Source organism: Orcinus orca, chromosome 2, assembly GCF_937001465.1.
Source record: "Orcinus orca chromosome 2, mOrcOrc1.1, whole genome shotgun sequence".
In the NCBI taxonomy this organism is placed as follows: Eukaryota; Metazoa; Chordata; class Mammalia; order Artiodactyla; family Delphinidae; genus Orcinus; species Orcinus orca.
Genome location: NC_064560.1, coordinates 25,353,781 through 25,378,560, shown reverse-complemented (window position 1 = coordinate 25,378,560; position 24,780 = coordinate 25,353,781). Strand labels below are relative to the sequence as shown.

General features: G+C 44.4%; 1 protein-coding gene across 3 annotated transcripts in view; it reads right to left on the bottom strand.

The window, feature by feature from the left end:
- The window catches only part of IL2RA (interleukin 2 receptor subunit alpha), a 44,491-nt gene that overhangs the window by 5,231 nt on the left and 14,480 nt on the right, over nt 1–24,780 (bottom strand). For 2 of the 3 annotated variants that reach the window (XM_004281692.4, XM_049705360.1), the window contains exons 2-7: nt 9,380–9,562; nt 7,669–7,782; nt 5,061–5,282; nt 3,836–3,922; nt 3,422–3,493; nt 2,159–2,225 (exon numbers count right to left, since the gene is read on the bottom strand). In XM_004281692.4, the coding sequence (XP_004281740.1) occupies nt 2,159–2,225; nt 3,422–3,493; nt 3,836–3,922; nt 5,061–5,282; nt 7,669–7,782; nt 9,380–9,562 (745 nt within the window). Of the gene's footprint in view, nt 1–1,404; nt 2,037–2,158; nt 2,226–3,421; nt 3,494–3,835; nt 3,923–5,060; nt 5,283–7,668; nt 7,783–9,379; nt 9,563–24,780 lie in introns of those variants that run through there. The other variant, XM_033409168.2, reaches the window with a different exon arrangement.

Here is a 24,780-nt window from a genome sequence, read left to right as displayed (position 1 = left end):
TCTCCTGGAAGATTGCAATTCTGGGAGATCTTGGAAACTCATATAGTTTCAGGCAGTTCTTGGTTTCACAACATCAAGTCCAAACCTTTCCCACTCCCAAATAGCTTCATCCCTTTGTGTCCGAAGGTTTGGGTCTTTAAGCTACCAAATACAAAGATCCTTGATAGGTATTAGGTCCTGTCAGTGAGGGAAGGAGAGGATCTGTCTGTGCAGTAAAAATAGCGTCTTGGGCAATTTACCTGCATCATCTCACAGAATCCTATAAAAACGCCTCAGGAATTGGCTAACACGTAGAGGGATTGGTAGGTTGCCGGGTATGCGAATAATTCCTAACACGGCAACCCTAGAGGGCTTCTCCTTTGCGTTGCAATCATTTGTGCTTTTTAATTGACAGAAGGAAAACGAGGAGTTTATCGTGGGCCTGACGATCAAGATAAGAATGGAAGGAATCTGATGATTTCTCTCTGGCTAGGCAGGCTGGGGGGTCGGAGGGCTTTGGTTCTTGGCGGGGGGTGGGGGGGTGACTGTCTTCTCAGGGTCTTCTGGGGGGTTTATATCAGGGTTGGCAGAGTGCACCCAGTGAGGAGGGGGTAGGGGATGCCCTGGGAGGTGGGGAGAGTGACAAGCTAGGTCTCCATAGTCCTCTGTCTAAAGGGAGAGAGAGACTGACTCTGTGTGTGTGTGTGTGTGTGTGTGTGTGTGGTGTGTGTGTTTGAGAGAGAGAGAGAGAGAGAGAGAGAGAGAGAGATTATTTCACTCTCTTGATTCTTAACACTGTTAGTGCAGTGGGTCTCAAAGTTTGGTCCCTGGACCAGCAACATTGGCATCACCTGGGCATTTGTTAGACGTAAATTTTCAGGCCCTACCCCAGACCTGCTGAATCAGGGACTTTGGGGGTAGGCTTGGCAGGCTCTGCTTTAAGAAGCCCACAGGGAATTAGGAATTTGGGATTAACAGATACTATATATAGAATAGATAAACAGTGAAAACCTACTGTATAGCACAGAGAATTATATTCAGTATCTTGTGATAATCTATAATGGAAAAGAATCTGAAAAAGTATATATATGTGTATTTATATATATCTGAATCACTTTGCTGTAAACCTGAAACACTGTAAATCAACTGTACTTCAATTAAAGAAAACAAGCCCCCCTGGGAGATTCTGATGCACTCATGGTTCAGAACCACGGGTCCAGCTCGGGGTTGTCTAAACTGGATGTGTATGTATTAGATGCGACTGAGGAGCTTTTAAAAAGTACTAACATCCCAGTAACAACAGGGCACACAGTACGTACATTGTGGTCCCATTCCCATGAAATGTCCAGAACAGGCAAATCCACAGAGATGGAACGTAGATCAGTGGTGGCCAGGGAATGGGGTGGGGGGGATGGAGAATTGGGAAATGTGGTGTTTCTTTTTGGGGTGATGGAATGTTCTGGAATTAGATAGTGGTGATGTATACACAACAGTGCTGAAAACCACTGAATTACACACTTTAAAATGGTTAAAATGAAGAATTTTATCTCAATTAAAAATTAAAGTACTGATGTCTGGGGCCCACCCAAGCATTGGTATTTTTTAAATCTCACCGGGTTGTTCTCCTCTGCAGCCGGGAGAGTTAATGCAAATAAGTCCACACGTGGGGTCGCGTGGGTCAGGTTCCCGGCTTAGGGGGCTCTGGTGTGAGCGTCTGCACTGGGGGGTGAGGAGCGCAGGAAAGGACCAGGGCTGACGCTGCCCTTGGTTCTCCGCTGCCAGGTGACAGGGGCAAAGAGGTCCTGGGCACTAGACAGAGGTTGCAGTTTGGGCCTCTGCTGTGCAACCTTGTCCACGTTGCTTAACCTGCCAGAGCTTGTAGCAAAGGTTTCAGGTTGCCATAATGTTCGCAAGATAAGCATGGACCCTGGCATACAGTAGGCGCTCAGTGGATGTTCGCTTCCTTGGCTTTCCCATTTCCCTGCGGCTGTAATTCTGTGGGTCGACTCTGGGAAGGCGTGCACTGGCCAGTTCTCCCTCTGCTGCTCCCCAAACCCCTGGTGGTCAGGGAGGAAGGGGGTGGGCTGGGGGGGAAGGGGTCCCTGCCCCGGTGCTTTCCTGCGCGGCGCTCCCCCTCCCCCCAGCGTGGGCGGGGCTTCCTTGCCCACCTGGGACTCACCATTTCTGCTGCCAGGTGAGGCCTGTCAGGAGGAAGATGCTGATGAGCAGCAGGATGCAGCCGGCCACTGTGGACGGAGAGGAAGGTCAGGGAAGGGGGCCCCGGGGCTGAGAGAGCCCGTCCCCTTGTATCCGTCCCCACCCCCAGCAAAGGGCTCGCTGAGAGGCGAGCGCTGCGGTTTTTGCCGCCCTTTTCAGAACGCGGCTCCCTCCCGGCAGAGTTTCCCTGGAGGCTCCAGGACTAGGGCCTGGGGGTGTGGACTGGAAGGGCACAAACCTTTCCTCAGGGGGCTCCACTCTTTCTGTGGGGAGCAGCTGACAGGCACCCTCTTCAGAAAGGTTCAGAGTCCCCGGCCTCAGTTAAAGAGGCCGTGAGTGAGGCCCGCGATGGGTAAAAGAAATGTTGAAATATAAAGATGCATGATAAACACTTAGCATCTCCTGAAAGTGTCGTTTCCCAGATGCTTCTTTCCTGTGGTCCTGAAGCTGTCAAGTTATCCATACGTCCATCTGTCTATGTGTCTTAGACGTGCCTCAAAGCCTGTTTTGCTCCCCTCATCCCCTCCCCTTATGAGATATAATTGACATGTAACATTGTCTAAGTTTAAGGTGTGCAATGTGTTGCTTTGATACACTTACACATTGCAAAATGTATTGTAATTACCATTTCTTTTTTGGGCCAAGAACATTTCAGATTTACTCTTAGCAACTTTCAAGTCTACAGTACAGCATTGTTAGCTGTGATCACCACGCTCTCCGTTCAATCTCCATACTTGCTCCACTTCTCACTGGAAGTCTGTGCCTCTGACACCCGCCTCCCCATTGACCCCACCCCCAGCCCCTGGTCACCAGCATTCTGCTCTGTTTCTAAGAGCTCGGTTTTGGTCTTTGTTTTGTTTTTTTCTCAAAGCCCGTTTTTGCCTCCCACCAGGAAACACCTGGAGTGTTGGTGGCATGCTTCTCTCTTCCGCTGGTTCCACCACATCCCCGCACCCTGGCCTCCCCTCACACGCAGGTGCCGGGTATTTTGTCCTCTAGGATCTGGTCGGGAGGCACTGGTTGAGGCTGGTTTGAGACCTCACTCCTAACTCACTACAACCGGTGCCTGTGATTCCAAGTCATGTTACTATCTGGATTCGTCTTTGACTTTTATAAACATTATACAGTGTAAAGAGCTAGTTTATAGTAACTAACCAAGCAACTCACCAACCCACCAAGCAAACGTCCCCTGGTCTCTGTCTGGTGCACGTTTGTCACTACCCACCTGCGATCTGATACTCGGTTGTAAATATGAACGTATCCATGGTCGCGGCCACTTCTGTGGGTGTTTGGAAATCTGTGCAAAAGAGAGAGAAGGGTGCTAGTCACTGCTGGTCGTGGGGCTGCACGGGCTGGGAGAGTCCAGGCTTCTCGGGGCTGGGGGTTCAGAAGCCACTGGCGAGCTAGGAGAGACCAGGGGAGCCTGGGGCCAACATCTGAACATTTCGTTCTTCTGCCTCGAGGCGCCGCCCTCATCTTGTTTCTCCTGTGACACTGGCGGTGTTTGAGGACTGGGAGGTTGCCCGCAGGTGTGTGATCATCTCTAGTACCTACGGGCAGCTCCAGGCCAACTCCTCCCCTTATCCTGCATCATGGTTTAATAGCCAACCTTTTATCTTCCAAGAAACTGCAGCCGTACCTGTGGTACCTGCCATCCTCGTTGTTAAGGGAAAATCAGTTTCACTGCCAGGGGGAGCATCCGTGCTCTCCTGAGGCTCTTCATCACCTGGAGGAGAGAGTAAGGATGCTTGTGGAACAGAAGGTGGGGCGTGGAGGTCTCATGTCCACCCCCTCCCTGTCCTCCTCAGCTGACTCCAGATGCACTAGCTGAGGTGTGAGTCTCAGTTCTCGGTTCCCCATTGGGGTCACAGCGAAATGGCTCAGTGGCCACAGCAGAGCAGGAGGGAGGGAATTTTGTGACCCTGACCCTGGCTTTCTACAGAACTCAGCAACTTTCTCCCCACGCTGCCTACTCAGCTCTGGTTTCCTTCTGTGGCTTGGAAACGGGTCATCATAATACAAATACCATCAAACCATTAAACGAAGTAGAAATGCACAAAAGGAGAGCTTTTCTCTGTGACAGGTTCCCCGTTGCTTGTGGACACGCCTGGCGTGCAGTGTGGCTCATGGGGGTCAGGCTATGGGAAAGAAACACAGAAGCCTCCCTAGAAGATCCAAGAGAGAGATGTGGGGTCTGGGAAGCGGGGGTGAGCAAAGAAACCACTAACAGCGTCAAATGGAAGTGACTTTTGACTGTAGAAATAGTAAGACTATTTCAGAATGAAAATAGCAGAAGACCTCAACGTAGGTGGCTTGTCTGCACGTGTGAATGAGCGTGCATGCGTGTGCATGTGTGTTTGTGCTTGAAAAGTCCCTTCCCTGCACATCTGCACTTTGGCAAAGCTCAGGTGGGACTCACACAAGAGGAGGGGGCATGCTAATGGTGTGGCATGGCACAAATAATGGATTTACATTATGTATCAGCAAGTTGGAAATGTGTGCATGGCATGTGGACTTTCCTTTTTGAATGAGGAAGTTTTGGTAGCTTAGAGTCAGAAGGAAAATTTCAGGATCAGCTAGAAAAGGGGGCAGCAGGATCACCAGTGAAGTAGCACCCAGGGGGCTTCGGAAGACCTTTCTTCCTCTTCCATCTCCTGCTGTTTATCCCCATCAGGGTACAGGGGACCTCAGGTGATGAAGACCTTGGAGTTTATCTAGTCTGTTTTCTAGAATGAGAAAAAACAGAGGCCCCAAGAGAGGAAGAGACTTGCGCAAGGTCACGTAGCGGGTGGGTCAGGGATTCCAGGCTGGTCCGCCCGACAGAAGCAGCAAGGTGGTGGACCTGGCGGGGGGCATCTCCATACCTGGAAACTGACTGTTCTCCCCTTCACTTATGCACTCAAGCTTGGGCTGGGTCCACCTCATGTTCCCATAGATCATCTTGCAGGTGCTCTTGGTAGGGCCTCCCTGTAGGGGCCTGAATCCCTGAATGCACTGGTAGTAAACTGTCTGCCCCGCCATGAAATGGTAAATTCTCTTCAAAGGTTCACGTTCATATTCCCATGGTGGAGGCTCCTTGCAGTGACCTGGAAGAGGGAAAGGAAATTCCAAAGGCAAGCTGGGGAGACATTGTGAGTCCAGGTTGCCTCTTCCTAGAGACTGGACCATGGTTCTTACTCTTTTCTTTGTCCCCTTCCTCCCTCCCTCCTTCCCTTCCTCCCTTCCTTCCAGTAAGTATTGATAACATCTATGTGTTAGGACCTTTGCTAGACATGTTGTGAAAAGGCATAAAGACCCAGTCCCCCTGCAAGGAGCAAACAGTGGATCTGGTAAGGAAGCACATACAGGCAGAATGTGGTGAGGATGACAGCCAAGAGACAGACGCTTGCTCTCGGAATGCAGAGAGATGAGCAATTACTTCTGCTGATGGTGAGAGATTTGATAAGTAGACAGGCGTGCGAATGGTGGTCTCAGTTTAGGGCTAAAGGCAGGCTCAAGCCAATCTGGGCCAATGAAGTGTGGAGACCGTCTGGATCCCCACTGCTAAGTGAGTTGCAGCTGGTGGTCATCTTGGGGCCACAGCGGAAGGACTGGGGACAAATCCAAAGCCAGGAGGAGGGGAACACTAAGATGATCTTGGAGAAATGGAGCCTGATCCCTGATCAAGCCATGCCTGAAGCTTGACCCAGGTGGGCCCTTTTAAGGGCTCTGAAAACTCCCATGCCCAGTAACTTTCCACTTACCCAACTAAAACCCAAGCCTGGCTGACCTTTAACCTCAGAGGTCATGTCCTGCTCTGATTTAATCCCAGAATCCAACCCCTGCCCCCGCCAAATCTGGACATATGGACCACAGGTCCCTCTAAGCCCAGAAGTGTGAAACTGCATATATGCTCTGACCTTCCACAACCCCAAGGACCCATATAACCTTCCCCCGTGCCCTCTGTAACCCTCTGCAGCAGGAGGCCGAGTGGTCCCGTCCAGGGTGGTCTGCTCAGTGCAGCACCTTGCAAATCATGACTGAACGTGTGTTTCAGTCTCAGAATCAAATTGCCTTTACAGTCAGTAAAATTCATAACCATCTGAACCCATTTGAATTGGGTTTGCTTCTTTCAAGTGAAAACCTCCACATTAAGACAATCTGTGAAATATCCCTTAGCCAGAGCCAGCTGTTTATCTCTTGAGTAAGGACAGTAAACTTTGACCTCTTGAGAAAACTTTCAGTAATTGTGGAAGGTGATGTGGGAGAACCAGAGAGAAACAAATAATTAAATGTGTTCGGAAGCCTTGTTCCAGCACAAAGTCAGAGTGAAGAGGGCTGGAAACAGCATGTTGCAGAGTAGTCCTTGGATTAGTCATTGGGTTTTAGTTTTTTTAATTAATAGAAGCTGAAAATAAATTCAGACTAGTTTAAATAATCAGTAGCAAGATCCCTGTTCTAATTCAGGAGACCCAAGGCCTTATTTCAGTCCTATTACGTGAGTTTAGCCAAGTCTTTAAATGTCTCTGTGTCTCAATTTATTCAGTGAATTGAAGTAATATTTCCTGCTCCCTGACTCACTGGCTTCTGAGGTTCAAATGAGATTATATACAATGTTGTAAAGTTCTTCGTAAGGTTATAAAATTAGCATTGGACCATGGGGTCTTGTAAGGTCAGCTGGTCCCCCACAAGGCTCAGGTTTTCCTAATGGACTCTCTTTCTTCCTGATGTTATGGCTTGACTTCAACATTTTTTTTTTTTTTTTTTTGCGGTACGCGGGGCCTCTCACTGTTGTGGCCTCTCCCGTTGCAGAGCAACGGACTGGGGCTCCGGACACGCAGGCTCAGTGGCCATGGCTCACGGGCCCAGCCGCTCCGCAGCATGTGGGATCTTCCCGGACCGGGGCACGAACCCGCGTCCCCTGCATCGGCAGGTAGACTCTCAACCCCTGTGCCACCAGGGAAGCCCCAACGTTATTAATTTTGGGAAGTTGGGGCGGCAACTCGCTAGGCCACAGCCTATTAGCTAGGAGGTGTTTGTCCGCAGCTTCCAGAGGCACCAGTGTGGCACCGCCCACTTCACCACCCTGTCCTGTAAGGAACGTCTGGAAGTAAATTGCTTTGCTTGGAGTTCACTGCCTTGTACTTAAGGGGAAAACACAGCATCTCTTTGAGGGCAGGGGTGACCGTCTACTCAGGTTTGTATTGTCTGGCCGCAGTGCCTGGCACAGTTTGTCCCCAAACATGCTTTTTGAATTGAATTGAAATGAAGTGAATTGAATTGAGTTCTATTTGGCCAGTTCCCAAACCCGGAGGCAACCCAGAACCCAGGTTGGCTGCTGTAAGAGTGGCTTGAAATGCTGAGCAAACAGCCTGCAAACACTACACAATAGTTCTCGTCCACATGACATCCTTAGGAAAGAGGACAGCAGGACAGATCCTCCTCCTCTGGGGCACACATCCTGTACCTGCAAGAGAATGGGTCCCCTCTTACCTGGAAGGTTAGCTTGGCCTGTGGGCTGCATTTGGCTCTGCATTTCTGTGGTCGTTTCTTCATTCTGTTCTTTGAGTCCAGGAGTAACTTGTTTTCCTGGAGTCTTAGGGGAGGCTAGAGAGTATGGATGGAATGAAGAAGATAGCTTCACAAAAGTTTAAAAGAGAACACGCTCTTCATGTATTCATTTGCTCAAAAAGAGAGTCTTTCTAGGGTCTGTGATGTGCCAGGCAATATCGGGGGATACTGGGGTTATAAAGATGATCCCCACACACCCTGCCCTTGGGGGGCTCTCAGGGAGCCTGTTCCTGGCCAGTGCAGCACTGGCCTGTCAGTCAGGTTTCCTGTACATGATGTCAGTGGCCTACAACGTGTTTCTGAAGGAGCTGAGATTTTTCTGGTGGAATTGTTTGTGTCTGTGTGTCTCTCCAAAAGGGACGCCATTCTGGCCATCAACCCCATCAACACTGTACGTGGGGATGAGTGTGGTAGCGAGAGGAGCTATTAATTCAACAGCCCTCCCACTCCTCTGTTTCCCAAGGCAGTTCATTTAAAAGTTAGAGAGAGGCCCTCCTAAAGCAATGACAATGGTGCAGCCACTATGGAGAACAGTACGGATGTCCTTACAAAACTAAAAATAGAGCTACCATATGATGCAGCAATCCCACTCCTGGGTATATATCCAGAAAAGGCGAAAACTCTAATTCAAAAAGATACATACACCCCAATGTTCATAGCAGCACTATTCACAATAGCCAAGACATGGAAGCAACATGTCACCAACAGATGAATGGATAAAGAAGATGTAGTGTGTGTGTGTGTGTGTGTGTGTGTGTGTGTATAGTGGAATACTACTCATTCATAAAAAAGAATGAAATAATGCCATTTGCAGCAACATGGATGGATATACAGATTATCATACTAAGTGAAATAAGTCACTCAGAGAAAGACAAATATCATATGATATCTTTTATGTGTGGAATCTAATCAATAGTGCTAATAAACTTATTTACAAGACAGAAACAGACTCACAGACATAGAAAACAAACTTATGGTTACCAAAGGGAAAAAGTGTGGGAGGGATATATTAGGAGTATGGGATTAACAGACACACACTACTATATATAAAACAGGTGAATAACAAGAATTTACTGTAAGGCACAGGGAACTATATTCAATACCTTGTAATAATCTATAATGGAAAAACATCTGAAAAAGTGTGTGTGTATACACAAAACGGAATCACTTTACTGTACACCTGAAACTAACACAACATTGTAAATCAACTATACTTCAATTTAAAAATTGTGATAAAATGTGCATAACATAAAATGTACCATAGTAACCATTTTTAAGTGTACAGTTCAGTGGCATGAGCTACATTCACATCAGTGTGAACTAGAATTATTTTTAGTTGTTTAGTAATTATTAGTGTAATGTCTGTCCTCCCTCCCTCCCCCCGAAGTATAGGTTCCTTGAGGGCTGGGTCTGTCATATCCCCAAGTATCTGGAACAGGCCTTGGAACTAGGAGACACTCATTCAATATCTGTTCAGTGAATGACTATTCTGGGAACCACCAACATTAGTTTCCACGTAGATGGGGCGGCCCGTTTTTGTCTGTAGGGCCGTGTGAATAATAGTTGAAGCGCTGTCTCCCTCTTTGCTCCAGTTTTTCTCCTTCCCTCCGGGGTTACAAATGGAAACACTTACAGGTGCTGTCGCAGTGGCATCTGTTTTCCCAGGCAGAGTGGCTGGAGTTTCCTGTGCAGCGCATGAAGGGCGACCTTCTGCGGAAGCCTTTCTTGCAGTCACAGTTTATCATGGTGCCCACCTCATACCTGAGGACCTTGAACATGGCGTTTCTGAGACTCGGTGGGTCTTCAAGACAAGCATCTGCCAAGACAAAAAGGCGCCTTAGGAGTCCAGGAGCTTCCAAACATGGGCATATGATCGAATCACACGTTCCTTTGCTCGATTTAAGGGGTTTTGTATGTACCCCGCCGTTTCCTGGAGAGAAACTAAGGCTGTTGAAGTTTCTTTAGAAACCTTCATATCAGAGATGGTTCAGAATTTAACTTCAGCCAAGTTCACCTCCAAACTACAGTGTCTTTCAAACGAAATGAATAGAAACGAATGAGGTTTTATTCTGAATATGCCTCCTGCTGAGCAAGTATAGAATGAGGGGGCACAAGGGACATGAGCAAAGGGAGGGACGAACCACATTGATTTAATTGAGGGATGAGATGTGTCTGTGAGAAATACTTTGAAGGAAATAAAGATTGTCCGACTTTCTGTAATTAATGATTCTGTAAGGTTGTTTATTTTTGAAGAAATATTTGTAAAGTGCTTCACTCAATGTCTGGTGAGTAGGAAATGTGTGTTTCTCACCCACCTACCCACCTCTAAGTTTACCAAATTCCTTCTCACACCACGAAGACCTGACCCTTCCTCGCCCCCCACAATAGTCACTGGCTTCCCACTAAAGACACTTGAATAGTTGAACACCCAACTATTATGGGAGGAAAAGGTGCTGGTCTCATCAGAGCAATGATTCCATTGTATATCTCACGACAAATTCTCCTGCTTCAAGAGATGAGATTTTTCAGGAAAAAGTCACAGGCTGGATAAAGGAAGCGGACAGGAAGGACCACAGGAAACAGAAAAAAGGGAGGCAGCCAGGGCTCCCACATCTGGCCTTGCCACCCAGCAAACGGGCACAGGGTCCGGGCAGGTTGCTGCACTCGCTGCTGGCAGAGGACCATCTGCCGATCGTCTGTTAATCACTCAGGGTGGAGTGGAGCTTCTCTGAGCCCTCACAGTCCGCCCAGCATCTTGTCATCCTGGAGACCACCCCCAGCCAAGATGCGGGACCCTCCTGACACCCTTAAGAAGGTGAGGTGAGGGGCTTCCCTAGTGGCGCAGTGCTTGAGAGTCCGCCTGCTGATGCGGGGGTCATGGGTTCGTACCCCTGTTTGGGAAGATCCCACATGCCACGTAGCGGCTGGGCCCGTGAGCCATGGCTGCTGAGCCTGCGTGTCCGGAGCCTATGCTCCGCAATGGGAGAGGCCACAACAGTGAGAGGCCCGTGTATAGCAAAAAAAAAAAAAAAAAAAAGAAGGTGAGGTGAACCTGGACAGCTTGTCCCACCTCTAACCAAGAAGGGACTACACAAAAGCAGTTTGAATAGCTCACTGGGCCAGCAGTTGTAGAGGAACATGTAAAATAATGTAAATTCCAGGAATTATAATAATCATAAGGCAAGAAACACAGCATGGTGGAAAGAGGAGAAGGATAGGTTTCTAAATTGTAGTTTTTCCAGCTTACTAGGTATACAGCTTTATTGTTTTTACGTATCTAAGACTTGGCTTCCTTTTTTGTAAAATGGGTATAATAATTATTTTACTGATTTCTTTTAAATATTACATGAAATAACATATTAAGGTAACTTGCAGAGCACCTGGCACATAATAGGCATAGAATAGATGCTAGTCAGTTGCAAACTATCATATATAGAATGGATAAACAACAAGATCCTACTGTATGACACAGGGAACTATATTCAATATCCTGTGATAAACCGTACTGGAAAAGAACATGAAAAAGAATGTATATATATATGTATAACTGAATCACTTTGCTGTACAGCAGCAATGATCACAACACTGTAAATCAACTGTACTTCAATAAAAGTAATTTAAAAAGAAGAAAAAAAAAAGAATAGGTACTAGTTCCGCTCCCTTTTTTTCCTGTCCAGAAAAAGAAAATGTCCAGATAGAGACTCGGCTGAGTTTTACCTTAACCCTTAACTCCTGCAAAAGTTCATCTCTCCCTACAGCCCATGTCATCAGTACCATTCGCTGGCACTTATCATACGTCAATACCAACCAACAATTTAAGTATCGGAAGGTAAATCTGTTGCTAAAACAAGATGTGTGTAATAATCAGAAAAGCCAAATGAAGGAACGAGGCAAGGATGTTCCCTGTTACCACTGCTTTTCAGCATCATATTGGAAGTCCTAGCTAATACAGTTAGAAAAGAAAAGGAAACAAAAGGTATCCAGATTGGGATGGAAGAAACAAAACTGTCTTTGTTTGTAGAAGACATGTTATCTATGTAGAAAATCTGAAAGAATAGACCAAAAATAAAACCTCATACTAATAAGTGATTACAGCAGGGTTACAAGATACAAAGCTAATATACAAAAGTCAACCACTTTGCTAAATACCAGCAATGACCAAGAGGAAATTGAAATTAGAAGCACAATACCATTTACATTAGCACCCAAAAAAGGAAGTACTTGGGTATAAGTAAAAAAAAAATATATATATATGTACAAGATCTACATGAGGAAAAACTATAAAACTCTGATGAAATAAATCAATGAAGAGCTAAATAAATGGAGAGATATTCCATGTTCATGGATAGGAAGATTCAATATTGTCAGTATGTTAGTTCTTCCCAACTTGATCTATAGATTGAAGGCAATCCCAATAAAACGCCCAGCAACTTAATTGGTGGATGACAACAAACTGAATCTAAGTTTATATGAAGAGACAAAAGACTCAGAATAGCTAACACAATATTGACTGAAAGGAGCAAAGTTGGAGGACATACTACCTGACTTCAAGACTTACTATAAAGTTACATTAATCAAGACAGTGTGGTATTGGTGAAAGGACAGACAGATAGATCAGTGGAACAGAATAGAGGGTCCAGAAATAGACCAACTGATCTTTGACAAAGGGGCAAAGGCAATACAGTGGAGCAAAGATAGTCTTTTCAACAAATGGTGCTAGAACAACTGGACATTCCACATGCAAAAATAAAATCTAAACACACATCTTATGTCCCTCACAAAAAGTAACTCAAAATGGATCACAGACCTAAAAGTAAAACATAAAACTATAAAACTCCTTGAAGATAATATAGGAGAAAATCTAGTTGACCTTGGGTTTGGTGACAACTTTTTAGATGCAACACCAAAGGCACGGTCCATGAAGAAAAGAATTGAGAATCTGGACCTCATTAAAATAAAAAAATTTCCAGAGATTGGCACAACATTGTAAATAAACTATACTTCAGTAAAAAAAAAATAAAAGAAAACAAACCAAAAAAAAGGAGTAGGGTGTTTGTTTTTGTGTTATTTTCTTGTTACCATATGCTTTAAAAAAAATAAATTCTGATTTAACGGAAAAAAAAATTTCTGCTCTTAAGAGACACTGTCACGAGAATGGAAAGACAAGCCACAGACTGGGAGAAAATATTTATATGATAAAGGGCTGGTATCCAAAATATACAAAGAACTCTTAAAACTCAACAGTAAGAACCCTGATTGAAAAAAATGGGCCAAAGTCCTGAACAGACACCTCACCAAAGAAGATATACAGATGGCAAATAAGTATATGAAAGATGTTCCACATCATGTCATCAGGGAAATGCAAATTAAAACAACAATAAGATGCCACTGCACATCTTTAGAATGACCAAAATTCAGAACACCTAATGCTGGTGAGGGTGTGGTGCAACAAAATCCCTCATACATTGTGGATGGGAAAGCAAAATGGTACAGACACTTTGGAAGACAGTTTTGGCAGTTTCTGACAAAACTAAACATACTCTTAATGTACCATCCCGCCATCATGCTTCTTGGTATTTACCCAAAGGAGTTGAAAAGCTGAGTCCACAGAAAAACCTGCACACGGATGTTTCTAGCAGCTTTATTAATAATTGTCAAAATTTGGAAGTAATCTTAGATGTCCCTCAGTAAATGAGTGGATAAATAAACTGTGGTACATTCGGACAATGGGATGTTACCCAATGCTAAAAAGAAATGAATTCTCAAGCCATGAAAAGACATAGAGGAAACTTTAATGCATATTACTAAGTGAAAGAAGACAATCTTAAAAGGCTATACACTGTATGAGTCCAACTATATGACATTCTAGAAAAGGAAAAACTATGAAAGTCGTAAAAAGAATTGGTAGGTTGCCAGGGAGTAGGGAGGAGGAAGGGATGAATATGTGTAGCACAGAGGATTTTTAGGGCAGTGAAATTACTCTGTAGGACACCATAATGATGGATACCTATTAGTCCAAACCCACAGAATATACAACACCAAGAGTGAACCCTAATGTAAACTATGGACTTTAGGCAACGATGATGCATCAGTGTAGGTTTATCAATGGTGACAAACGTACAATCTGGTGGGGGATGTTGATAATGTGACAATGGGGGAGGCTGTGCATGTGTGATGTCAGGAGTATATGGGAAATCTCTGTACCTTCTGCTCAATTTTACTGTGAACCTAAAGCTGTTCTAAAAAGTAAAGCCTATTAAAAAAGAACAACTTACAAGCACACAATGGACATTCCCTGAGCTAGATAAAATAATTGAAGGGGAAAAGAAAAACAGCCCATGAGGACTTCTCCTTCCGACCATGACAAAATTTATCTTCCTGCTGAAAGCAACTTTAAAAAACAGACAAAATATGTGAACAAGAGTTTGCAGGCATTTAGCAACGGGCAGTGCAGCACAGCATTATTTGAGAGGAAGGAAGCACATGAAGTGAGCCCACCATTGCCATGGCTTTCCTCCTGGGGCACTTTCCTGCCAGGTAGCACCAAAGTGGAGCCAGCAGAGTGGTGGCCTCACTGACCTGAAGGGGGAAAAAATCAGAGCCCTAGGCTGCTGGCATGGGTGGAATTTGTGGGATGGGGCTCTAGAGAGGAGGGGGGCAGAAGTTGTGTGAGGATACTCTTCGGGTTTTTAATCCAGCAGCTGGGCTGAATATGAACAGGGCAGGACCCTGTGACTTAGAACCAACTCCCTGCTGTGGAGACTGAGAGAAGAATAGTTATACCAAATTTTATTTACAAAAACAGGCATCTGTTGCCTGTTGCCAGTTGTGGCTATATTTATATCAGAGAGTAGATTTCAAAGTAAGAAACATTAGTCACAGATGACTTGGTTGGTTCCATGAAATTACTGAGAAATCTCCAAAATAACTATGAGAACTTATCAAATTTAGCGATCTCAATATACAAAAATCACTTGTGGTTATACTGTGAGCAACCAATTAGAAAATTAAAAATTTTAAAACAATCCCATTTACAATAGTATGAAAAGACATAACATACTCAGGAATAAATTTACTGAAAACTCACAAGGCCTTTAAACTGAAAGTTCTGAAACACTGCTAACATAAAGAATTATATAACTGGAGAAATGCACAATATTTATGGATTGGGAATTTCTTTTTTTTTTTAAAGATGTCAACTTATCTTAAATTGATCAATAAACTTAATGCAATTACAATAAAAAAAATCCAACACACTGTTTGGCAGAAATTTGGCAAGACACAGACCTAGAATTTTAAGACAATCTTAAAATGATGTACAAATTTGGAGGATTCACATCATCTGATATCAAGACTTTCTATAAAGCTTCAGTGACCAAGACAGTACATATTGATAAAAGATAGACAAATAGAATAATGGAACAGAGTAGAAAATCCAGAAATAGACTGACATAGGTATATTCAGGTGATTTTTTGCAAACACACCATGGCAATTCAATGAGGGAAGGGAAAATCTCAACAAATGCTTCTGGAACAAGTGATAATTGTATAGGGAAAAAAGAACTTTACTCCACATACAAAAATTAATTTTATTGTATATTTAAACATAAAATATCCATCCATACACCAAATCCATACATTATAGATGTAAACATAAAAGATAAAACTATTACGTTTCTAAAAGAACATAAAGGCAAATAGCTTTGCAAGCTAGGGATAGGCAAAGATTTCCTAGGGAAGACACAAAAAGCACTAACCATAAAATAATAGTAAATTTAAAACTTCTGCTCTTCCTAAGGCATTAAGAACATGAAGAAATGAATGCTACAGGTAGACTGGGAGAAAAATCTTTGCAACACATATATCTGACAAAAAGACTTGTGTCCACATTATACAAAGAACTACAAATCAATACTAAAAGTCAAACAACCCAATAAGTAAATGGGCAAAGACTTGAATGGTCACTTCTCCAAAGAAGATATCTGATTATCAATAAGCACTTGACAATGTGCTGAAGACATCATTAGATATCAAGAAAAAGCAAATTGGAAACCACCATGAAATAGTCCATTAGAATGGGTAAAATGGATAAAAGACTGACAACACCAAATATTGGCAAGGAGCTACTGGAACTCACTTCCATTACTGTTGGGAGTGTAACATGATGCCAAAACTCAAAGTTTTTAAAATGAAGTTAAATATATACCTGCCCTATGATCCAGCCGTTCCACTCCTTGGTATTTATCTAGGAGGAGTGAAAGCACATATCTACAAAAAGACTTAAGCAAAACATTTATAGTAGCTTTGAATAATCTCAAAAACATTATGTTGAACAAAAGAAGACAGACACAAAATACAAACACTGTTTGATTCCATTTATATGAAGTTTACGAAAAGACAAAACTAGTATGCAGAAAGAAGTCAAAGTAGTGGTTGCTTGTGGTGGGTGGGGATTGACTGGAAGGAGACAGTAGGGGGATGGAAACATGAGTGTACATCTTTGCCCTGCTGACAAATTGAAATTATAATGGACTTGTCACAGTTCAAGTCAGGGGGCCATTGAGGACCCGGTCTCAGACATGTCCCTGCACCACTGAGAACTTGAATTTTCTCTGAACTGCATCAAACTTAAGGACACCACCAGCCATTTTCAAAACAATATCAGCCAGCAGCTGCAACCTTATGGTCTCAAGGTCTCCCCTTGAAATTATGCAACCATTTCAGACCCCAACCAATTCTTACTCAATAAGCACCCTTACTGCTTGCCAGCTCCAATTATAATTCTTGATAGACAACTCATGTCACTAACTGTAACCTTGTGGGGGTTTGCCTTTATAAGTGTCCCCTATTTTGTAGCTGGGGAAACAATTCAAGGTCTTCTTGAATCTGTGTCACTGGGGCATTCCTAACAAACCCCAAATAACACCTTTTTATTTCAATCAGGTCTCCGTTTCTGAAATTTTGGTTAACAGCCCAGACTCGTCAAATTGTACACTTCAGATCTGTGCATTTCACCACATGTAATTTTACTTCAAAAAAATCATTAAGAAGTATATTGAGCAATTCTCGTGATTATCCACTAGCACAAATAATCAAGGATTGACCTCAGCCGCATTTGGAATCTGACGACTCAACCACAAACCAAGAGAGTTTCTAAACACAGAAATTTGAAACGAAGGCAGACAGATTGCCTTCGGGGCAACTTTGTGTCCTTAAAAACTATTTACATGATGATGTGCTTTTCTAAATTAGGCCATGGGAATTTCCAGGATCATCATAAATTAGCCTGAGCATCTGAGGTGGTCATGCGGGGACAAGAGAAATTTCCAGAACTTCTTACTCCCACAGACTTGCCTTTTATAAAAGCATCTTTCCTGGAATCTAGAAGCACTGAAACTTCCCTGGTCTATAGCTAAGAACTAGTAAAGAACTTGACTATAACCCTTTTCCCTGGAACCACGTGAAGAGTGTTCCAAGTATCACCTTAAGAAAGTGTGTGTGTTGGGGGCAGGGGAGTGTGCAGGAAAGGTAGACCTGGGGTGCCGGCGGTGTTTCTTTTAACAGGAATAAATCTGGGATTTTTAAAAGCCCTTCTCAGGGCCGTGTCGTAAAAGAAACAGCTGTACAACATCTTAAAGAAAAGGATGAAAACACTTTATCTCTCCTGAAATCTTGCAGAGGAACATTGAAGGGCAGTTCTGTTTATGTGACTCAGCAAAATGTCTTTACAGCCTCCTTCCCCATATTATCACTTACAAATTTTCACACAGCATGGCAGCTGCCTCATTCTCTAGTTTTACTCCAAAAGCTCTAAAATTTCTCGAAATTCAGCAAACAGGGGCTGTTTCTGCCTTTACTCTTGCACCCACCTTTCCAGATCTATTTCTTGCTTCCACCAGAGGCTCTGACTTTCTAACAGAAATTATTCTCTGCTCTCAGCTCTGGCCCATTCTCCCAGCTCAGGAGGCAAATGCAGAATTTTTTTTGGAAGGTGGGAAGGGAAATGTTTTTCTCTCTGTCATTTTTAAGTATTGGTGCATTTCCAGATTGGATGTCATTTTCTTTTCTGAGAGCTTTGAAAGTGTGTGCTGCCTGCAGATTGGAGGAAAAAGTTGAGACTACTAGCCTCGTGTTGGGACTTGGGGTGAATGCTCAGAGCTGGGACACTGGGGCCCCTGGAGGGGTCCTACCATGGGCTCGGAGGAACATTGATGTGGTCTTGCCTCCTACCTTTTATGTAGGCAGAGGGGAAAGAGAGCCAGTAATTATCATTCATCCTGAAAAATCCCAAGGGATTTTCCCGAAGGCCTTGCATTGAGAGTTAAACTGAGCTCATCCAATGTTGAAAGTGTTTCACATCTTATTTCAAATTTTTGCTAAGAATGGTACCTGGAAAGACACAGGCAGGACCCCATATATCCCACCCCCTGCGCCCACCCAGCCTCCATCCCTGTCCCTGAAACACTGTCCCAGGTGCATCCTCCCTTGGGATATTTGTAGGCTTGTTGCCTCCAGGAATTCCCGGCTCAACTGAAATGCAGGAATTCATGGCTGCCTTTGACTTCCTCAGCCGACATTAGCGACAGTAATTGAGAGCCACCTTGCTCTGGGCTGTCACCGCACAGGTCTGGGAGGAAGGTGGCTGAGGGTGACGGACCCTGGGACACGCTTCGCCTTTTTTTCTGTGTTGTTTTGCCTTTTGTTTTCCCTCCACTGAATTGCTAGAGGCTCATCTCCTCCATCTCACCACGCCCATGCTAGGGAGGGAAAGATTAGGCATTCGTAGGTTACACAGCAACAGATTTAGGGATTCAGCCCAGCTTTTGTGTCTCCCAGGCGTCTGCTCTCTCCTTTCCGCCACTGTTCCCAGAAGGACAGTCGTATAGCTTCTACTGCTTGGGTTTCCAATAAAAGATGAGAAACTTGGTGAAACGAGGCACTCCCTTCTCTTCCTGTAAGTGGCCTGTCACTCACTAAGAGAGACAAGAGATGCAGACCAGGGCTTCCTGATTGGATCTGGAATGCTGACACCCTTTCTCTCATTTAGCATATGACCTCAACTCCACTCCCCTAAATAAAGCTACCCCTTGGTGTCTTGCTGTTTTGTTTTTAGAAGGGAACAGAACTAAGGTGAATTTTGTGCCGATATATTTTTGTGTTCCTCGAGTTAACCAGAAATATCAACACCTGGAAGGCAGTCGGTCCTTTGAGCTGGGAAGTTGGTTTCCTACAGCTGGTAGGACTCTCTGCTTCACTTGTTCACAGCAGAGCTTCTCAAACTTTAATGTGTGTACACGTGGCTTGGGGGGCTTGTTAAATGCACATCTGGGCACAGTGGGGTGAGTGTGGAGGCTGAAACTATTTCTCTCGAGCGCCCCAATGCTGCAGGGGCTGTAGCCGCACTCAGCACCCAGCAGTGGCTGCCCCGTCTTCCCCCCTCTTCTGCCCCCTCCGGAGGGCCCGCCTCCCCAAGGGGACCGAGAGCGGGGCCCTCAGGCGGGGCTGAATCTGCTTACAGAACACTTCGTTCCCAGGCAAAGCATCTAAAAGGGTGCAGTGAGAGCTCCCCTGGCTAGAGGAAAGGTGGGTGGGTGAAAATGGCTGTGGGCAAGGTGATTTTTTAAAAAAATTCTTTTCTGATGTTGTTCAAAATGAGAGAGCACTCATCTGGCCCTTGTGGCCTGTGTAACGTGAAAGATAAGGAAAAGGAAGGGGCTTCAAAAGGATGTGGACAGGGTCTGAGATAAGATTCTTTGCTCTGTGGATGAATCAAGGTCAAGTTTTGTTTACCCGTACAGCCCAGCCAGCACTGAGTGCATGGCTTCATCTTTGTGTCCTTCTGCTTGGCCGTCTATACAATAGGGATCGGGGATGAACATTAGAATAACTCACTAAGCACAGAAACTTCTAGATGATGATTTACTAAGCTTTTTGCAAGGGACATAGGAGTCCATCAAGAGTTTGGGGCACTGGATAAAGAAATTGTGTCGTTCTTGACCTAAAGACATTCATCTTCTGTGTCAGATCTGAGAAGAAGCCCAAGATATACCTAATGTCAAAGACAGTCTCCAAATTCCTTGGGAAATCCACCCAGCAGTCTGAGCCTTATAGAAAGTGGGTGTTTTGGGTTCAAAATAAAATATTATGGGACATGTTGACTATTCCTCTCAATAGGATCCCAGGATCTGAGAGCTGGGAGAAACCCCAAAGATGATTTAGGTTAATCTCCCCTTTTGTTGATAAGGAAACAGGCTGAGTGCCGTTCCTCCAATTGTGGCAAACCTGGGAGTAGAACGGAGCCCTGACTCCCAGTTCAGTGCTTTCTCATCATTATCTTCAGGAACGAGTATGCTTCTCACCCTGCTATGGAAGGTTCTCTCTAGCTAGGAGTTAGAGCTATGTCTAAAGTATCTGGGTTACTGGGAAGTGTTTGTGAGATGTTGTGGTTTAATTCAGATCATTATCTTTGAAGTCAGAGAGCTCAAGTCCTCCATTTGGGGCTATTTATATAATAGTAACTCACATCTGAGCCCTGCCTGTGTGCTGCTCACTTGTAGAGATCACCTTCCATGCTCACTACAACCCTCAAAGGGACGTATTGTCACCCCACTCTGTACAGCAGGAGATTGAGTTTCAGAGAGATTCAGTCAATCGCCCAGGTCACACAGCTCAAGGTAATGGGATCAGAATCACAAGAAAGCCCACTATTGCTGCCCTTATGTCTACCTTTAAAAAAAAATCTCACTTTTACTTCCAGGAAATTCTTTCAAATAGCAAACATAAATGTCTCAGGAAGAAGCAAGGAAGAAGAGATCAGAGTGTGGAGAAAAGGTTTGCGTGGACCCCAGGTCGCCATAAAAGCTCAGAGGGCGATGCAGTTGGTTTCTCTGTAGGAGTGAGATTCAAAATGTTGAACAAGCAGGGTAGCAGGGTCAGGAAACCAAGGATGCCGATGAGGATGAAGCCGAGGGTCCTGGAGCCCTGTCTGCCACACAGTAACCCTTCAGTGCTGATATGTGGGAGGAGCCAGGGGAATGAGTAGGGAGGGTCATTTGACAGGTTCAAAGCAGCAGGTGTTTACCAACAAGCTTGGAAGTATTTCAAATTTTAACAACCAGTATGACGAAGGCAGTGATTCTCAAACCTTTTGGTATCAGGACCCCTTTATACTCTCAAAAATTACTGAGGACCCCCCCGCAAAGCTTTTGTTTTGTGGGTTATGTCCATCATTGTTTGCCATATTAGAAATTAAAACTGAGAAAGTTTGAGTACATGTTTATTAATTCTTTTTTTTTTACATCTTTATTGGAGTATAACTGCTTTACAATGGTGTGTTAGTTTCTGCTTTATAACAAAGTGAATCAGTTATACATATACATATGTTCCCATATCTCTTCCCTCTTGTGTCTCCCTCCCTCCCACCCTCCCTATCCCACCCCTCTAGGCGGTCACAAAGCACCGAGCTGATCTCCCTGTGCTATGCGGCTGCTTCCCACTAGCTATCTACCTTACGTTTGGTAGTGTATATATGTCCATGCCACTCTCTCGCTTTGTCACAGCTTACCCTTCCCCCTCCCCATATCCTCAAGTCCGTTCTCTAGTAGGTCTGCGTCTTTATTCCTGTCTTACCCCTAGGTTCTTCATGACATTTTTTTTCTTAAATTCCATATATATGTGTTAGCATACGGTATTTGTCTTTCTCTTTCTGACTTACTTCACTCTGTATGACAGACTCTAGGTCCATCCACCTCATTACAAATAGCTCAATTTCTATTAATGCATTTTTAAGTAACAGTAACAAGCCCTCACACATATGAACTAATCTGATCCTGACAACTGTACTATGAAGTGGACATTATCATGATTACTGCCATTTTACAAATGAGACATCAAGGCACAACGAGGTTTGGAGAATTGCCTGAGGTCACCCAGCGAGGTCGCCCAGCTAGAGGACCCACAGGGATGGAGCTGGAGGCTCATCTAGGCTTCCGAGCCGTGGTCTTGACAGGATGCTGTGCTGCCTCTTCTAAATTCCTACCTCTAGCCCTGAGCTCTAGTCTAGACGGAATGCCTTCCACCTTTCCATCTGGCCATCCTCTGGTACTTCAACTCTGTTCAAAACTTCTAGGTGAAGATACTATTTCTTCTTCTACTTAACATTGCCATTGGGGTTTTAGTCAATTCAATCAGATGAAAGAATGTAGGGGCATAAAAACTGGAAAGAAAAGAAATAAAGCTATCTCTGCTTGCAGATTATACGGTAGTGTGTCTAGTAAACCCAAGAGAATCAATGGTGGGAGTAATAAAATAATGAAATAATTTTAAAAGAGAGCAATCAAGAGTGATACTAAAGAAGTGTGGCATGGGGTGGGTAGGGAAGAAACACTTTTTTTTACAGGATAATGCCAGCTAAGGAATGCAGAAAGATGGATCACAAGGGAATTGTGTGCAGAAAGGTGGATCTCAAGGGAATTGTGTGCAGAAAGGTGGATCGTAAGAGAATTACGTGCAGAAAGGGAATTAGGTTGAGTGAAAAAAGCCAGTTTCAAAGGTTACATATTGTGTGATTCCATTTATTTTGCAGTCTTAAAAATGACAAAATTATAGAGGTGGAGAGCAGCTTAGTGTCTGCCAGGGATTAGGGAGGAAGGAGGCCTGTGGCTGTGGCCATGATAGGGCAGCGGGAAGGATCCTTGTGAAGAGAACTGCTGTGTATCTTGGCTCTGGTGATGGTCACATGAATCTACACATGTGGGACAGTTGTGTAGAACCAAAGACACACATGCACGGATGAGAGCATATAAAATTGGTGAGATCTGAGTAAGACTGATGGATTGTAGCAAGGTCAATTTCCTGGTTGTGATATCATGCTATAATTTGGAGGTAAATTGAATGAAGGCTATATTGGATCTCTCGATATTATTATTTACAACTGCATGTGAGTCTATAATTATCTCAAAATAAAAAGTTAAAAACATAGATTTACAATAGCTGGTCCAAGATCAAGCAGAACTAGAATTTGAACCCAGCTCATTCTAAACTCCAAAGCCCAACATCTTAACCATTACAATACAGAGCTTCAATACATAGGTATCAAAATCTACATAATCTTTTACCCATGCATCCTATATCTGGAAATGTATCCTGAGAAAATCACAAAATAAAAACTTTATACATTAAAAAAAGTTAAAAACAAACACACACACAAACAATCCTCTGTTCCTCTTCTTGTCCTTGTTTCTCTTGGTGACCCTGACATTCCTGTGATGTGACACTTCAGCATCTCCCTTAAATTCCACTTTCCTTTGCCGTCAGGTCCAAACCCTTCTCAAGAGTCCTTGCTTAGACCTCTGCGGGAGCCTCGCACACGCCCCCTCTCTTCTGTAACGTTCACCACTCTCCTGCAGCCCTCCCAGCTGCAGACCCGCCAGAGCAGTAGCATCTTATCATTTCCCTCCACCTCCCGTGTCTCCCCGCCTCCGATATGTCTTTTAAAATATCGTCAAGCCAAGCATCCTAGGGTCCCAGAGCACAGAGCTGATGCGCTAGTGTCACGGTAAATGCCTGCAGGTGAGGTATTCTCTGCCTCCGTGATTCACCGCTGGGTACCACAACTGCCCCTCCCTCTTTTTCCTTTAATCTGGGAAGTGGGTTTGTCAAACACTGGACTCCCTCCTGTCGGGAGGGAGTGACAGCATTTCCTTGCTTTGCTTTGGGGACTGAGTCTGCCAATCAAATAGCAGATGGCAGATTCCTCAGAGCCATTAAGGAGCTTGTGACCATAGGAGCTTCTTAGATACTCCAGGTCACTGCCTTTGCCATGCTGATTAGTTTTCTGGGCCTCCTGGCATGGTGCCCCTGATGGGGGGGTGGAATCCTTCCTGGCCTGTGAGCCAGGTAAGGAGGAAGGCTGCTCCTGGCTGTACCTTGTTTGAAGGGTGAACAGGGTTCACCTGGCAGTTTCGGCAGAATATGTCACCCTGGCAGGGGGAATGCCAGGTTCAGGGGACTATAAGTGGAATGTTTGCTGGAGTGTGAATGGCAAGGGTGTGAATGACAGAAATGTATCTGTGGAAATAATGTAAGTGAAAGGACCTTGATATCTGTAAAATGTCCCACAAGTCTTGATTGTTGCTATTATTATCTCTCGAGCAGTGTTGTTTTTAGGACCAAATGATAAAATATGTAAGGTTCCTTCGTGAGTTGGAAAAGAAATTATCTAAAATGTTAATTACTTAAAGCTTGATTGTGTCAGAGCAAGGAAATGGAGTTTCTTTTGACGTCATCTTCTAAGGACTATTTATGAGAATTCTGCATTCGTTTCCTTCCTCTCACCTATATTCACAATGGCCTTCACATCTAATAAAACATGGTCAACTTCCTGATCACTGCCGACTAGCTCCCCATGGTTTAATTTGAAAACTTCCAGTCATTTCTGGTTGTTGTTGGCTGTCCATGCCACCTACTATTTATTTAAACTGTTTCTTCAACGTGGGCAGCCGTAGGCACTGAACGAATGCTTGAGTGTATTGGCAATTGCGTCGATATTATGGTCTATTAATCAGTTAATTCAGACACATATCCATCTTTGTTCAGCATAAATGCTGAGGGGAACGTGGCAGAGCCAAGTTTGTTTGTGCTCAGGGCTGGGGGGACGGGTTAAGGCAATTTAATGGCATCAAAGAAAAGGTGTCTGATTCCCTGGGTAAGAATAAGAGGGGAGGCTGTGTACTCTGAAGGGGAAGATCTCAGTGCAACTGGGCTCATTCTGCAGTAATTAGCATCCTTCATCTGTGAGTTCTGTGTGTGTCTGACCCACAGTTTCTGAGACCCGGCTGGGCCTCCCAGGCCAAAGAGTCAGAATTTCCACTACCCAAGAATGAGTGACTCATGGGGTAAGATCCTTCTGGAGAACATCTTCTTCCTTAATCAACACTTATTACCAAGAAAAAAGAAGGTGGGGGAGATGGGTGGGAATCCAGTTATTTTCTCTTTCCTTTGGAAGGGAAAAAAGGAGACTGAGAACCGACAATA